This window comes from Epinephelus fuscoguttatus, linkage group LG19, assembly GCF_011397635.1.
Source record: "Epinephelus fuscoguttatus linkage group LG19, E.fuscoguttatus.final_Chr_v1".
Classification (NCBI taxonomy): domain Eukaryota; kingdom Metazoa; phylum Chordata; class Actinopteri; order Perciformes; family Serranidae; genus Epinephelus; species Epinephelus fuscoguttatus.
Window position 1 is genome coordinate 20,534,029 of NC_064770.1, and position 15,208 is coordinate 20,549,236.

The 15,208-nt window shown below is 39.7% G+C and overlaps 2 protein-coding genes across 2 annotated transcripts in view; both read right to left on the reverse strand.

Annotated features, from left to right (window-relative positions):
- The window catches only part of LOC125879571 (myosin heavy chain, fast skeletal muscle-like), a 26,740-nt gene extending 18,943 nt beyond the window's left edge, over window positions 1–7,797 (reverse strand). The window contains exon 1 of the mRNA XM_049561521.1: window positions 7,675–7,797. The gene's annotated coding sequence lies outside the window, so the exon portion shown is untranslated. The remainder of the gene's footprint in view (window positions 1–7,674) is intronic.
- Window positions 2,330–14,377, reverse strand: LOC125879800 (myosin heavy chain, fast skeletal muscle). Its single transcript, XM_049561882.1, has 41 exons — window positions 14,362–14,377; window positions 14,080–14,129; window positions 13,770–13,992; window positions 13,532–13,675; window positions 13,276–13,432; window positions 13,136–13,163; window positions 12,773–12,887; window positions 12,592–12,684; window positions 12,441–12,504; window positions 11,429–11,527; window positions 11,232–11,335; window positions 11,002–11,140; window positions 10,779–10,897; window positions 10,535–10,684; window positions 10,282–10,452; window positions 9,874–10,180; window positions 9,329–9,402; window positions 9,153–9,240; window positions 8,946–9,063; window positions 8,706–8,829; window positions 8,473–8,609; window positions 8,084–8,339; window positions 7,577–7,819; window positions 7,278–7,454; window positions 7,011–7,156; window positions 6,816–6,906; window positions 6,333–6,722; window positions 6,079–6,205; window positions 5,780–5,898; window positions 5,396–5,592; window positions 5,123–5,306; window positions 4,863–5,028; window positions 4,535–4,659; window positions 4,125–4,433; window positions 3,838–4,041; window positions 3,623–3,748; window positions 3,338–3,508; window positions 3,107–3,211; window positions 2,928–3,023; window positions 2,704–2,835; window positions 2,330–2,458 (listed from the first exon to the last, which is right to left on the reverse strand). Exons 3-41 carry the CDS (start codon window positions 13,971–13,973, stop codon window positions 2,441–2,443), a joined length of 5,817 nt encoding a protein of 1,938 aa, XP_049417839.1. The 5' UTR covers window positions 13,974–13,992; window positions 14,080–14,129; window positions 14,362–14,377; the 3' UTR covers window positions 2,330–2,440.
- Between the last annotated feature and the right edge of the window lie 831 nt (window positions 14,378–15,208).

Below are 15,208 nucleotides of genomic sequence, written 5' to 3' on the forward strand. Positions count from 1 at the left end.
ATATGATATCGTCTCATATCGATTGCAGGCCCCTAAATTGCATCAAATTGAATCATATTGTGACAGACTTTGTAATATTGGCATAAATTGTATACTATCCTATGGCAAATATTCCAATATATTTTTTTTGCTGATAGATGGTTATACTTAAAAGAGCCTCAAGAAGAGGCGGCTATATCCCCTACACCTGCATATACTCTCAACTTAACCACTGACATTAATGCCGCTTTTAAAAACATGAAAAGACAACATTTACGATGTTACAATATCCAAAATCTAAGATCATATCTTGTCTCATATCATGATAACGGTGTAATATCAATATATTGTTCAGCCGTAGTTTGGAGCCATGTGGAAAGAAAACAAAGCAAATCTTATCTGAAAGAAAGAATATTCAATATTTGACACATGTCATATTCTGGCTTGCTTTATTGTTGACAACAGATGTAAAATAACATTTTTATGGACCCTAGGTCCAATTAGTCTGCTCAATTTACACTAGCTAAATTATAGAATTCAACTGGACAGACACACAACAAGACTTCTTGACACAATGGACTGGGCAAAAAAATACTTCTGAAAAGGAAAATAGTGCCATACTGTCATCGAATTTGGGATGTATTCATATGTGTTTGGATGCATGGTGTATGAGAGAAGAATTTAGGAAAGTCTGAAGTAGAGATTCTGGACTGGTGAGACTTGTTTAGTGTGTGAAAATATGAATGTTGCTTCAGGCTAACTCCTCTTCCAAGCTTCCTGGAAAATGGAGCTTAGAAAATATTATCAGGGACTGCACACAATATTTACAGGATGAATATTGTTTTGAGTGACAGTACACCTGAAAATGAGGCAGTCCGGCATGCTCACTAGCATCAGCCAATTCTTGCACAGCCCCTTTGCGTCCTCTCTCTGTCTTCTCCAGACCTACTCTCAGCTCTTCAATCTCATCATCAGGCCATTTTTGTGTTTCACCATAGCAACCTGCTCCTTCATGTCTTCCTGTCCTCTGACAGCATCACCAGGGTGCAGTTTGGCATCCTGAAAATGAGGTCAGTCTAGCAAATTGTCATATCATCATATCATTACTACCCTATAACCATATCATTTAGCCATCAGATTAAGTATTTGTGTACAGTTCTAATGCTGTCATTATCAATCAACAGATTGAGAAGATACCATGCAGCATCACAGCTCTTAGCTCTCAACTTGTTGACCTTGGAGAGACTCTGCGATGTCAGTGCGCTCCTGAGATTCCCCCAGCTCATCTTGACATTCCTGAGCCTTAACATGTGAGTGCTGGCCTAATCTTCCTGTAAAGTGTTTAGGATTATACAACTATGCTATTCTGTTATAGTGACATTGTAATTACAGCTATAACCAAATTAATGCACTTGACTCACGAGGTTGATGTTGGTAAAAGTTCACGAAAAGCTATCTGCAAATTTGGCCCTTATCATCTTTATGTCATTGTTAAAGTAAGTGTCTCTCACCAGAGAAGAGGTGTTATGGGACCATAAGAAGTCCTTAGTAATATAAATTCTTGGCAAGTTGATGCTAGAAACTGGCTCTGCATCAACTTCATTGAAATTGATTCTTCATCAGTTTCCTTGAGATCAAGAAGTCAGTCGTTTTCCCGGCATTGAAGTTTGCAAATTAGTAGCAGAGCACCACATGATCAGGTTCAAAACATTTACTGTGACGGAACAGAAACATAAGGTTTTCTGGTCCACTACATACATATGCAAGTATCGATTTAGAATAGTCTCATTTTAACTTTACTCTTCAATGAGCTTTTCTATGCATATATATATACACGCTATTGTTCAACTTTTGAGGTGATGGTAAGTAAGCTGCCATTTCTTCAAAATGAACTGACAAAAAAAGTAGTAGTACATCCAGAGATAAGTTGGAAAAAGAAACTACACACTAGTCCTTTCTTTTCTTTTTTTTCTGGTAAACTTAAAGCCATAGTTCACTTAACAGTTAACGTCACCACTTAATCTACCACGTATGTGATATTAAGGAGGAGATAAAACACTTTCATGGGTGATATGATGCAGAATGTGATTGGCCAATTGACATAAAATATTTCTGTGTGAAATTTCTTCTGTACTGTCTGAGATGTCTTTGAGTAACTATATTTAAGAGCAAGTATTTATCATTGAAAAAATGTGACTAAACTAAAAATGTTACTAAACAGTTAAGTGTAAATTTCATGTGATAATTTTAACTGCCCTGTAACATGTTAGACTAATTCAGCTCCCCCATGATGTAGCGGCAATGTTGAACTCATTTTACAATTTAAGCACTGGAGGAAACACAAAGAAAATGGTGTTGAGTGATATGCATAATATTTATTGAAAGGTAAAAGTGTAAACATAATTAATGTCGGCTCATATTTTATGAACCTTGTGGAGCTGCTGCATCTGGATGCGGTCTCTTATTCAGCATCACCTCCCTGCAAAAGAACACAAGAAAGATGAAATTATTTAAAATGAGTAACAATTTTTGAGGGGTGGGCACAGACTATTTCACCATGTGTGGTTGTATACACGTGGTTCTAAAAGTGGCTCTACATTGTAGCAATGGGATATTGGAAGTTGTTAGCACGATACCCAACTAAATACTCCTGATCCAGAATAAAATTATATTGCCATCTTTATTTATTTTTTTTTTTTGAAATATTAGTTCAGAAATGATTACCTTTCCAGCTTCACGGCTCTTAGCTCTCAGCTTGTTGACCTGTGACTCAGCGATGTCAGCGCGCTCCTGAGCCTCCTCCAGCTCATGTTGAACCTTCCTGAGCCTGGACATGTGAGTGTTGGCCTGCTCCTCCTGTAAAGCGAGTTTAAAGGCAGTTAATTTGGGTGTTATGGCATGATTTATTCTAGATTAAATTATTGGACATATAAATGTAGTTCACTTACAGCCTCCTCAGACTGTCTCTTGTAAGCCTTGACTTTGAGCTGCAGCTTGTCCACCAGGTCCTGAAGTCTGGTCACATTCTTCTTGTCCTCCTCAGTCTACACAGATGAAGGATTATTAGTGAACGAGAATAAAGGCTTCAAAGTACGCTGTTTTTTTGTATTTTAGTGAAATAAATTACCTGGTAGGTCAGCTCCTTCACTCTCCTCTCATATTTGCGGACTCCTTTAACAGCATCAGCTCCACGCCTCTGCTCAGCCTCAACTTCAGCTTCCAGTTCACGCACCTGAAATGTGATAATGGTTAGTTAATTAAAAAATGCAGTGAAATGCATTTGAATACATTCGACTCGATGAAAGTCTGATTTGCATGCTTAAACAAGACGTTATGCCACAGTGCATGAAGTGCATACCCTGGCCTCCAGTTTCTGGAGCTGCTTCTTGCCACCCTTCATGGCGAGGTTCTCAGCCTCATCCAGACGGTGCTGCAGGTCCTTGACTGTGACCTCCAGGTTCTTCTTCATCCTCTCCAGGTGAGCACTGGTGTCCTGCTCCTTCTTCAGCTCCTCCGCCATCATGGCAGCCTAAAATGATAAAATGTTCTCTAAATCATTCATAATCTATAATAAACTTAACATTAGCAGTGCACAGAAGAAGATTATAATCATAACAAAGGTGAGGTAGAGATGTAAACTCACATCAGTGATCGCCTTTTTGGCTTTCTCCTCAGCATTCCTGGCTTCCTGAATTGAATCATCCACTTCACCCTGAATCTGGACAAGGTCAGCCTCCAGCTTCTTCTTGGTGTTCAGAAGACTGGTGTTCTGCATGTTAAAGAGAAGCCATGTTTAATAACACACTGTTATTATAATGTATTCAAGTATTAGTTTCTTTTGAATTTATGACAGCAAACCTGAGAGTGAAGCAGTCCAACACGCTCACTGGCATCAACCAACTCCTGCTCAGCCACTTTGCGGCCTCTCTCTGTCTGCTCCAGAGCAACTCTCAGCTCCTCAATCTCAGCCATCATCAGGCCATTTCTGCGCTCCACCATGGCAACCTGCTCCTTCATGTCTTCCTGTCCTCTGAGAGCTTCGTCAAGGTGCAGTTGGGCATCCTGACATTGAAAAGAAAAGAAAAAAGTTCACTTATTTGTCTTTTATTCTAAACTAATTAAATAAGTAATCAAACAAAACTCACCTTGAGCTGTCCCTGGACATTCCTCAGCTGTTTCTGGGCCTCAGCAGCCTGCCTGTTGGCATGGCTCAGCTGAATCTCCATCTCATTCAGGTCTCCCTCCATCTTCTTCTTGACTCTGAGGGCATCATTTCTGCTCCTGACCTCAGCATCCAGAGTGCTCTGCATGGAGTCAATCACTCTCTGGCTGTTCCTCTTGATCTGCTCCATCTCCTCATCCTTCTCTGCCAACTTCCTGTCAACCTCACCTTTGATCTGGTTGAGCTCAAGCTGAACACGGAGAATTTTGGCCTCCTCGTGCTCCAGTGTGCCCTTTAAATAATTTTAACTATGTTAATAAATGTCACTTGAATTAATACCAAATGGATTAGTTTGATTTAATTTAAAAGTATATTACTTAATCAAGATTTTACCTCAGCCTCCTCCAGTGCTGTCTGAATTTCAGTCTTCTCAGTCTCCACAGCCTTCTTGGCTTTCTCCAGTTCATGGATGCTCTTTCCAGTCTCACCAAGCTGTTCAGACAGATCTGAGATCTCCTCTACAGATCATCCAAAGCCAAATACAGTTAGAGTAATGTATACCAGAGTTACTTAGTATACGTTATATCTAGGAAATGGGATGTGTCAAGGCTTTTACCACCAAGTAACACACAAACTACGTCAATAGAGGTAAAAAAAACCAACAACAAAAAAACTTACAGTTGTGATGATAGTTACTCTATGTGTAGTAAAAATGACATACGCTGCAGGTTCTTGTTCTCTCTCTTCATGGTCTCCAGCTGATCCAGGGCCTCCTCATAGGAGTTCTTCATCTTGAACATTTCTGTGCTGAGAGAGCGAGCCTCCTTCTGAGCTCCTTCCAGCTCTGCCTGGCTCTCCTCATACTTCTGCTTCCATTCTGCCAGGACCTAAAATTATATGGGTTGATAAATGGTTAGTTAATGACATAGGTTTGTGTTTCTTGTGATAAAACTAGTTATAATTACCAGTTTAACCATTTACCTTATCAAAGTTCCTCTGCTTCTTGTCAAGGTTGGCAGCCAGAGCATTAGCTCTCTCCACATCAATCATGAGGTCCTCCACCTCACCCTGCAGCCTCTGTTTGGTCTTCTCCAGAGAGGCACACTTGGAGTTCACAGCCTCAATGGATTCCTCAGCATCCTGCAGGCGCTGGGCAAGCTTTTTCCTGTAGTGAAAAAGAATTTACATGTGGCTAATTGGAAAAATAGAAAGCAAAATTTTACCAATTTAGGAAATAAGAAAATATTTATGTACTTGGCCTCCTCCAGCTCCTCAGTGCGCTGGATAGCATCAGTCTCATATTTGCTTCTCCACTGAGCCACCTCGCTGTTGGCCTTGGACATTCCACGCTGCAGCTCAGCCTTGGCCTCCTGCTCCTCCTCAAACTGCTCTCTGAGCAGATCACAGTCGTGACGGGCTGACTGAACAGCATGGGCCAGGGCGTTCTTGGCCTGTTGAACACACAGCCCATGTCCAAATCAGATCTAAAGCATTTTTTCTCACTTCCGTTTTATGACAGCTATCAGTTTATCCATTTATATTGAGTAATTTGTCTTTTTGTAAGTTATAGGATATATTTTGAAACAGATAAGCTGATTTATACCATTTAAGAATCTGAGAGATATTAACTTTTCATACCTTCACTTCCTCCTCAACATGTCTCTTCAGCTCCTCAATCTGCTGAGTGAAGGCCTGCTTGCCTCTGGTCAGCTGGGAAACAAGAGCTTCCTTCTCCTCAATCTGGCGACCAAACTCACCTAAATGACAAAATGTTCATGTGCTATTAATGAAGATATTCTTCTTTTTTAATGGTTTTATGTGTTTAGTTCTACAGTACAGGACTGTTAAATGTACAGTACATGTCACCATTATGTGTGTTTATGTATCACACATGACAAACTCTACCCACAGAATAGTTTTTAGTATAGGTGCCTCACCATTCTCTGTCTGCAGTCTGGCCCTCTGTGCGTTGACATCATTCAGCTGGCGAACATTCTCATCATTTTTGGCTTTGAGCTCACTCAACTGGTCCTCAAGAGTTCTGCACAGTTTCTCCAAGTTGCCCTATAAACGACAGTATTTTTGTTGAGTATTTCTCTAAGTTTCACGGTCCTGCCTTGTTTAATACTTATAGACCATATTTCTGAGCTAAATGAAAAGCAAATCCTTTACTTTTACACAAAGCACTCACCTTTGCTTTAGCAACATTCTCCATGTTGCTGGAGAGGTCATCGATCTCCATCTTGTACTCGCTCTTTTCCTTCTCCAGCTTCTGCTTGACACGCTGGAGGTTGTCAATCTGCTCACCCAGCTCTGCAACACTGTCAGCCTGCTTCTTGCGGAGAGCTGCTGCGGTGGCTTCATGCTGCAAGGTAGACTCTTCAAGATCACGACGCAGCTTCTGGAACTCAGCCTCACGCTTCTTGTTCATCTCAATCTGAGCGGCTGTTGCTCCACCAGCCTCCTCAAGCCTCTCGCTGATCTCTTCAAGCTCCCTGGAGAGGTCAGCCCTCTGCTTCTCCACCTTAGCACGAGCAGCCCTCTCGGCCTCAATCTCCTCCTCCAGCTCCTCAATGCGAGCCTAGATTTGGTGGTAGTTATATCAAGGAAGCTTATTAGCTTGAACATGTTGTTTTTGATAAACTCACTTTAATATTCATGTCAAATATGTTACCTGGAGTTCCTTGATCTTCTTCTGAAGCTGAGCACCAAGAGACTGTTCATCCTCAATTTTGCTGAGGAGCTGGCTGATCTCAAAGTCCTTCCTGGAAGAGGATAAATTTTTTTTTACTGTCATGGCTGACTTTGGATCATTATGTTGCATTATGGTTATAGTAAAATCAAATATCAAAAATAACAAATCACATACTTCTTGATTTTCTCATCAGATTGTTGCTTGTCATTTTCCAGATCCATTATGGATTCTTGGGCCAGTTTCAGATCTCCCTCAAGCTTTCTCTTGGCTCTCTCAAGGTCCATGCGGAGCTTCTTCTCTTGCTCCAAAGATCCCTCGAGCTGTCAAATGACAGTTAATGACAGTTCATTAGAGGCATTTAAAAGACAGATCATCAGTGCCAAAAATACCAAGTCATTACAGGGAAAAGGTCAAGGGAAAGTCATGACATTGTTTTCTTACATCGTCCACTTGCTGTTCCAGCTTTGTCTTGGCCTTGGTCAGAGTGTTGACTTTGTCTTCCTCTGCCTGGAGATCATCAAGTGTTTGCTGGTGGGCCTCTTGGAGGGCTTTCTTCTCCTTAGTCAACTTGGCAATGGTTTCATCTTGAGATGCCATCTCTTCTGTCAGGTTTTTCACCTAAAGAAAAATGAATGGTATACATTTGTATATATCAATCTTAATATCTATACATATTTCAAACATTGATCGAACCATTTAAATTTTTTTTTATCTGCATATATATTTCAAGTTTTCTGAACCTTGTTTTCTGTGGCATGTTTCTCCTTCTCCACTTTAGCCAAGGTGAGCTCCAAGTCATCAATGTCTTTCTTTAGCTCGGAGCATTCATCCTCCAGTTTCCTCTTCTTGGCAGTCAGCTCAGCATTCATTTCCTCTTCATCCTCCAGTCTCTCAGCTGTCTCTTTGAGTTTGGCCTCGAGCTGGATCTTGCTCTTAATGAGCCCTTCGCACCTTTCCTCAGCATCTGAGAGATTCTCTGTTTCCTACAGTGTGTGTTTGCACAATAACAATATGTGGTATTTAATATACTCTTGAGCCAGACTAGCCATGTTGAACAAATTTATATTCACAAGTTGTAGCATTGAACCCTAAAATCTTATCTAGGTTGTCGACGACAGTTGAGTGACACTCTTTGCACACGTGGTGTTTCACAAAAATATATGTTAGTGTGACTGACAGTAATCACTTAGCTTATTAAATGGATGCAAAATGAAAGAAAATTACATCTGCCTTTGCTTTCTACTCACAGATGCCACTTGCAGTTGCAGGTCATTCTTTTCCTGCAGCAGGGAAACCATCTTCTCCTCCAGTTCCTTCTTCTTGGCCAGAGCAGCAGCCAGGTCTGTTTGCATCTTATCGTAGTTCTCCTTCATCTGCTGGAGCTCCTTCTCAGTCTCAGCACTCTTCAGAAGAGGCTTGATCTTGAAGTACAGTTTCAGCCATGGCCAGTTCTTCACATTCATGAATGAACGAATATTGTACTGGATTGAAAAGATAGATTCTCTGAAATAAAAGTAGATAATGTGTCATTTCTACTGATATGCGACTTAGCCGAGGATAGAATTTTGACAAGAACATCTGTATTGCAGTGTTATGATTAGACACTACAGTTTAGTGTACTGTATGAGGATCCCACCTCCTCTCCATCATCTTAACAAACTCCTTCCTCATGACATATCCTCTGCAGAGAGCCTGAGTCATGGTCACCAATGCAGCCAGTTTGTCATCTCTCATCTCCTCCAGGGTACCCAGCAGACCAGCTTTGAAGAACACCTATATAATCAAGTGAAGTAATTCAGTCATTGGCACACATGGATACACCAGGAAATAGACATATTATAGCTATTAATATTGTGATTGAAAATGTACTTTTGTGTGTCCAAACTTGTACTGGGTGTGGTCCACATCAATAGAGCCTAGCAGCTTCTCTGACGCTTTCTTGTTGTCAATGAACTGTCCCTCAGGGATGACACTAGCATTCAATACTTTGTATCTGCAAGAAAAATATGTTGTGACTTATATGAACCTTGTCGCTTTTCCTAGTGTTTTTCTACCACCATACCTTTTCTGAAGTCAAATTGACTTGCTTATAATGAAAACTACAGTCACCTCTGCTTAAAGTCACCGTAGAGGATTCTGCTGGGGAAGCCCTTTCTGCAGATTCTGATGCCCTCCAGCACACCGTTACACCTCAGCTGGTGGATGACCAAGGAGTTCTCCATAAGACCTAAAAGTTGCAAATTCATGTTGTTAAAAATATTTCTTTCTATGACAGTGTTACAGGTAGTGCAAACAGTAGGACTGCGGGCTTCTTGCCTGGGGTCTTTGTTTCATTAGGAATCAGGCAGCGGACAAAATGGGGGTGAGTGCTCCTCAAGTTGGTCATCAGCTTGCCTAGGTTCTCCTGTGGGTCAGCATCATGAGATAATAGGTCATCAGTTTTTTAACATGATGTCTTTAATTATTATTCAGAGATATGAAACAATACATACTCTGAAGAGAGCAGACACAGTCTGGAAGGAACCACCCTTCTTCTTACCACCCTTCTTGCCACCGGCAGCAGCCTCTGTTTCACAAATCATTGTATTTCATTAATGGCCTTGAATAAACAGCACTGCAGTAACTGCTGAAAGAAGTCTTTGCTGCATAAAGGGTGAAGATTCTTAAATTAAGTCACATGAATAAATATATTACTACACTGCAGGCATCAACATAATATCACTCCCAAACCAAATGTAATAGACACACACATTCTTACCAATCAATGCAAACTTAATGCATCTCATATAACATGTTAAACTGCACTCTCTGATGAACTGCTAATAGTTAATAAAGATACAGTCATTTCAACCATGTTGCGCACTTTCTTGTACCAATGATAGTAAGAAATAGTGGATTATTATTATTATTTTTTTTTTTTTTTTTTTTTTTACAAAAAATGCACATAATGTTACTGAAACCATCTGTCTGCTAGGGATACTTTTGTTATGTTAAAACACACTATCTGTATTGTATATTCAGTGCTCTTCTTTCTTACCATCAGCTGCAGCGTGAGCTGCATACAGCATTGCCAGCAGTTTGTTTGAAGATTTCTGGTAGAGCTGAACAACTGAGTCATTCAGGGGGTCCTTGTTCTTGTCCAGCCAGCCAGTGATATTGTAGTCCACTGTACCAGCATAGTGAACCAGAGCAAAGTGAGCTTCAGCCTTGCCCTTTCCAGGCTTTGGCTTTTCAAAGGCCTTGGTCTTGCCAAGATGCTGATCATGCAGCTTGTTCTTGAAAGTTGTGTCAGAGGCCTTGGGGAACATGCACTCCTCTTCAAGGATGGAGAAGATGCCCATTGGCTGAGGAGAGTTTTTCATTCCTTCTATGTTAAAAATTAAACTGGGGCAGTAAACATATGCACATGATTTAAGAAATCGGGTTTACCCGAGTGGCTGCTTACCTTCTCAATAAGCTCAATGCAGGCAGCCAAGTCCATACCAAAGTCAATGAACTCCCACTCAATGCCTTCCTTCTTGTACTCCTCTTGCTCCAGGACAAACATGTGGTGGTTGAAGAACTGTTGCAGTTTCTCATTGGTGAAGTTGATGCAGAGTTGCTCCAAGCTGTTGAACTATAGTATACAGGTGGATACTCAGTCGATTGGGCTTGTTGTGTTTGTATATTATCAATACTGATGTGTTTTTATTACTTACATCAAAGATCTCAAATCCAGCGATATCCAACACTCCAATGAAGAACTGTCTTGGCTGCTTTGTGTCCAGCATCTCATTGATACGGATGACCATCCACAAGAACATTTTCTCATAGACAGACTTGCACAGAGCACTGACAGCATTGTTGACCTACAAAAAAAAGTGTGGACATTTCTCAGAATAATAATTTTCACACCAAAATGCAAGTATTTTCAACATTCTTTCAAAGATTCTTTTTCATTACCTGTGGCACGGTCTGACCTTTGGTCACCATCTCATTTCCGACCTTGACTCTTGGGTAGCACAGAGCTTTCAGCATATCCGCTGAGTTCAGGCCCATGAGGTAGGCGATTTTATCGGCCACTGATGGAAAGAAACATGAGAGGTGCTAAATACACCTAAATTTGTGTAGCATTTTACGCACCAAAAATACTTGCATGATGAGAATACATAATTTAAGCAGTTACCCTCAGTGCCATCAGGTTCAGCCTGCTCCTCACGCTGCTTCTGCTTGAATTTCATGTTGCCATGATGCATCACAGCTCCAGTTAGCTTGTAGATGTTTATCTTCTCGTCAGCAGAGAAGCCCAAGATGTCAATTGCGGTCTGCATTACATAGAAAATAAATTTATATGTATATTTTGAAATCTTTGATTTATTATTGAGTTTAAAAAAAAACAGTTAAGTGTGATTTTACATCTGTTGCAATGAACTCCTCCACGTCATTGATGCTTTTGACAGTGATTTCACCCTGACTGATCATTGGGTAGTCATAGGGGTTGGTGGTGATAAGGAGAGCCTCTGGAAGACGAGAACCACAATAACTGACCCCTTCTTGTAATAGCATTTCAAGTATTGTTAAAATTTTCCAGGTCATATCATCTAGTCACATACCCAGGAGCTCAGGTTTGTGGCCAGTCATCAGCTGATAGAAGATATGGTAGCTCCTCTCAGCAGACAACTGAAAGGTGACGCGGGACTTCTCCAGCAGATCTAAGAATAACAAATTCATTTGGAGACTGTAAAATGATAGCAGTAGAGCATAACACTGTTCATTTTTATTTAAAGCCAGTTTATCAGCCGTCTTTTTGCATTTGCCCTCTTATTGCTTTACCTCCAACCTCAGTGATTACAAGCATGTGTCCATCCCTTATCTTGACCTTCTTATGCTGTATATGGTTGTGTGGAGATGAAATATGCTCCCACACATACTATATATATTAAACACACTCATGCTGTAGCTATAGTAGTCACTCTAATCCCTCTGTGTTATGGCAGGAAGTGTTGCCAGACAGTAACTGACTGCCAACAGATGGCAGTCAGTTACTGTGTGAATGTATATATCTCTTTCTTGCTGTCTGCTCGTATGCATTCCCACCCAACATGACCGTTTATCTTCTTAAAACTAAACTACCATATCACTTGTATTTATAAGACATGTGTTATCTAATGCATCGACTGTTCAGCGTCAAACAATATTTTAATTCGTAAACAAAGCCATTTCTGAATTTATGAGTCAAGTCAAATTTTTATAGAGCCCAATATCATAAATCTGACACTTGATGGGTATAAGCAAAAACTCCTCCCTAAATAATTTCTTAATCGGGGGTAAAAATGGAAGTGCAACAGAGGAAGGATCCCTCTTCCAGGATGGACAGTTGTGCTATTGATGTGTGCACATAATAGACTAATGCTACAAAATTACAGTACACTAAGGTCAATCTGGATGACAAAATCATAGATAATTACATAAGTAAATGAAATGTTCTTCCTTCTGTACTTAAATTGCAGTATAATTTATCCATAATGCAACCCTGAAGTTTCACTTGCTACACTTTTGTCACCTCATGTATAAATTCATCATTGTTTCACATAATTCTCAACTTACACTGCAGTTAAGACTTACATGTTTCAATATCAGCTGAAGCCAGCTTGCCAGAGGAGCCAAAGTGGATCCTGATGAATTTACCCTAGACAATCAGATCCTTATAAGCATCACATTTATAAGAGAGCAATTAGAAAAAATCTCAGAGTGATTCCTTGATGTTATCACTTACAAACCGAGAGGAGTTGTCATTCCTCACAGTCTTGGCATTACCATAGGCCTCCAGCAGAGGGTTGGCTGCAATGATCTGGTCCTCCAGGGAGCCCTGTAAGAGAAGATGTGAGTTCCATGAGATAAACAGCTAAAACAACTGTACTTTCACAAACAGTTATATCTTAGATAACCAATTTTACCTGCATTTTACCGGGTTGTGCCTCAGCCTTAGACTTAGATCCAAGAGCTGCAATTGTTGCAAAGTACTGGATGACACGTTTTGTGTTGACAGTCTTTCCGGCACCAGATTCTCCACTGGGGTGTTAGAAACAGCTTCATTATCATAAAGTTTAATTTATTCACGGTCAGGTAAAGAGAAAATCTTAGATCTCAGGCTCCCTTCAATAATGCTCATTCAATATGTATAAAAGAAAACCATGCAGGTGAAAAATGAGAATCTGAGATGTAAAACTGCAGAAATGAAATTATAATACATACAGAAGATATATACATACAGAAAATATTATGTGAATACAAAGTTTTAGCAGTTTGTTTAAACTCACGTAATCAGGACAGACTGGTTCTCACGATCTGTAACACAAACATATGCTTCGTATCAGTTTCATTTCTATTGTTCTTAGGTTAAAGTTAAATTCTGCTTCTCAGTATGTAGACTCTTTAACACTAGTAATTTTGATTTTACCTGTGAGCATGAACTGATAGGCATTGTCAGAGATGGAGAAGATGTGGGGTGGAGCCTCAATCCTCTTCTTGCCTCTGTATGCTCCCACAACCTGAGCATCGTACACAGGAAGCCACTTGTAGGGGTTCACGACGACGCAGAACAACCCAGAGTAGGTCTGTAATAGTTGGGAATAAATAAAACAAGTAAACATTTGCATCTGCAAATCTAAATTATTTCTCCATTATATACACATTGTAGCCAAGTAAAAACCTACGTAGATCATCCATGATGCATAGCGCTCTTTGAGGTTATACAACACAGATGGCTCGTTGAGGTGGGTCATCATGGCCATGTCCTCCATCTTATCGAACTTTGGAGGATTCCTGGGATGGATGTCGTCCTCTTTTACAGTGACTGACTGAATTGGAAATATAGTAAAAATGTTTTGAGATTTTGAAAGTCATTTCATATAAAGTTTTGTTTATTTAGGGTCTATTAATAAGTTCACCTACCTTTCCCCCTTCTGTCTCAACCGTGGCTTTGCCACCCTCTTTACTGACAAGTTTGCCCTTGACATACATTTCATCAGGATCAGTCACAAAGAAGGCTGTTTTAGCATCAAATGGAGCAGTCTGGGCCTCAATCCTCTCCCTCTCTGGTTTTCGGAGGTAAATGGCCGCAGGGCCATACTGCTCCATCTCCGCGTCTGTGCTCATGGTGGCACTTTAGTGGAGACTGAAAATATGAGAAATTCAAATGTAAGTCATAAATTTTTTACAGACAATTGATTCATTTCCATTACTTTTGTTTTGAAGAATTTACCTCAGTTGATGCAAAAAGAAATTCCTTGTTTTCCTGTGTATATCAGGATGCTGCAAAAGAAGTTTTGGGTAAGTCTTTCTTTGTTTTGTAATTTTTCTTTTAAGATTGTAAAAAATACATTTTACATACAAAACCTAATGTAAATAATGGTTTAAGTTAAGCAAAGTAATTAAAAAGTGAAACACTGCGGCGGCATATTTGAATTAATAGTGATAATGTGATAGAGACATGGTATACATACTATACGTACTACATGCTATAGGAACAGTTGACTGCACTCACCCGTCTTTGATGCCAATCAGTTGGAGCAGACGTGTAGAGCTGCTGTTTTTATACACAACGAGTCTGCCTCGTCAGCTAAAGGGTCCCTCTCAATTTGGTCAGGAATGCTTGACCTTGGTGCTTGATACTGATATGTTCAGTGCATATAGATTAAGACACACGCTTTTTTTCCCTACATATGTATGCAACATTTTACAAAGTTGTATGACAATAGAAATATCTTTTTATTTATTTTTTTTATTATATAACAAATGCAGTTGAACCCCATCTAAATATTTAGGGATATTGAATTTCATTTAATAGTCTAATGATATATACCAACATACACCAAGTACTGTGTGAAATTATTTATATTCCAAAGATATAAATGTTGTCACATTTGTTGATTTACTTTATATGTATATCTGTATTATTGATATATAACCTCAAATTTCTTGAACACAATCTTCAAAATTGATAATCACTGCACTTGTTAAAGAAATACTTTCACCAACAGATAACAATATTGTATAGCTGATACATTTTAGAACTTAACTGTGCTTATAAATACTGAGTACATCAATTTTATCAACAGTATTCCTAGTGGTGAATTAAAAAAAGTGCACTGCTTCCTTGGCGGATTATTTGATGTAATGATCAGTTCATGGTAGGCACCTGTGCCCTATTAATTTTGATATCACAGCCAGTAATGAGTTTTAAATTTGGAGAAGCCTTGAAATGTCACTGGTGTATAGTTACAGGACATGCAAATCTCAAATATCTGAAATAAAATTCAGGGTCATGGTCTTTCCATTAACACTGGACAAGTGTTATGTATCTCTTGGGAACAGACTTGAAGATGGATTGC

Coding starts and splice junctions, on each gene's coding strand:
- LOC125879800 (XM_049561882.1), bottom strand. CDS start 13,973: ATGAGCACAGACGCGGAGATGGAGCAGTATGGCCCTGCGGCCATTTAC. Junction 8,610..8,705: donor ACAAGTTTGGACACACAAAA/GTACATTTTCAA, acceptor TTGATTATATAG/GTGTTCTTCAAAGCTGGTCT. Junction 3,024..3,106: donor TGAAGGAGCTGACCTACCAG/GTAATTTATTTC, acceptor TCATCTGTGTAG/ACTGAGGAGGACAAGAAGAA.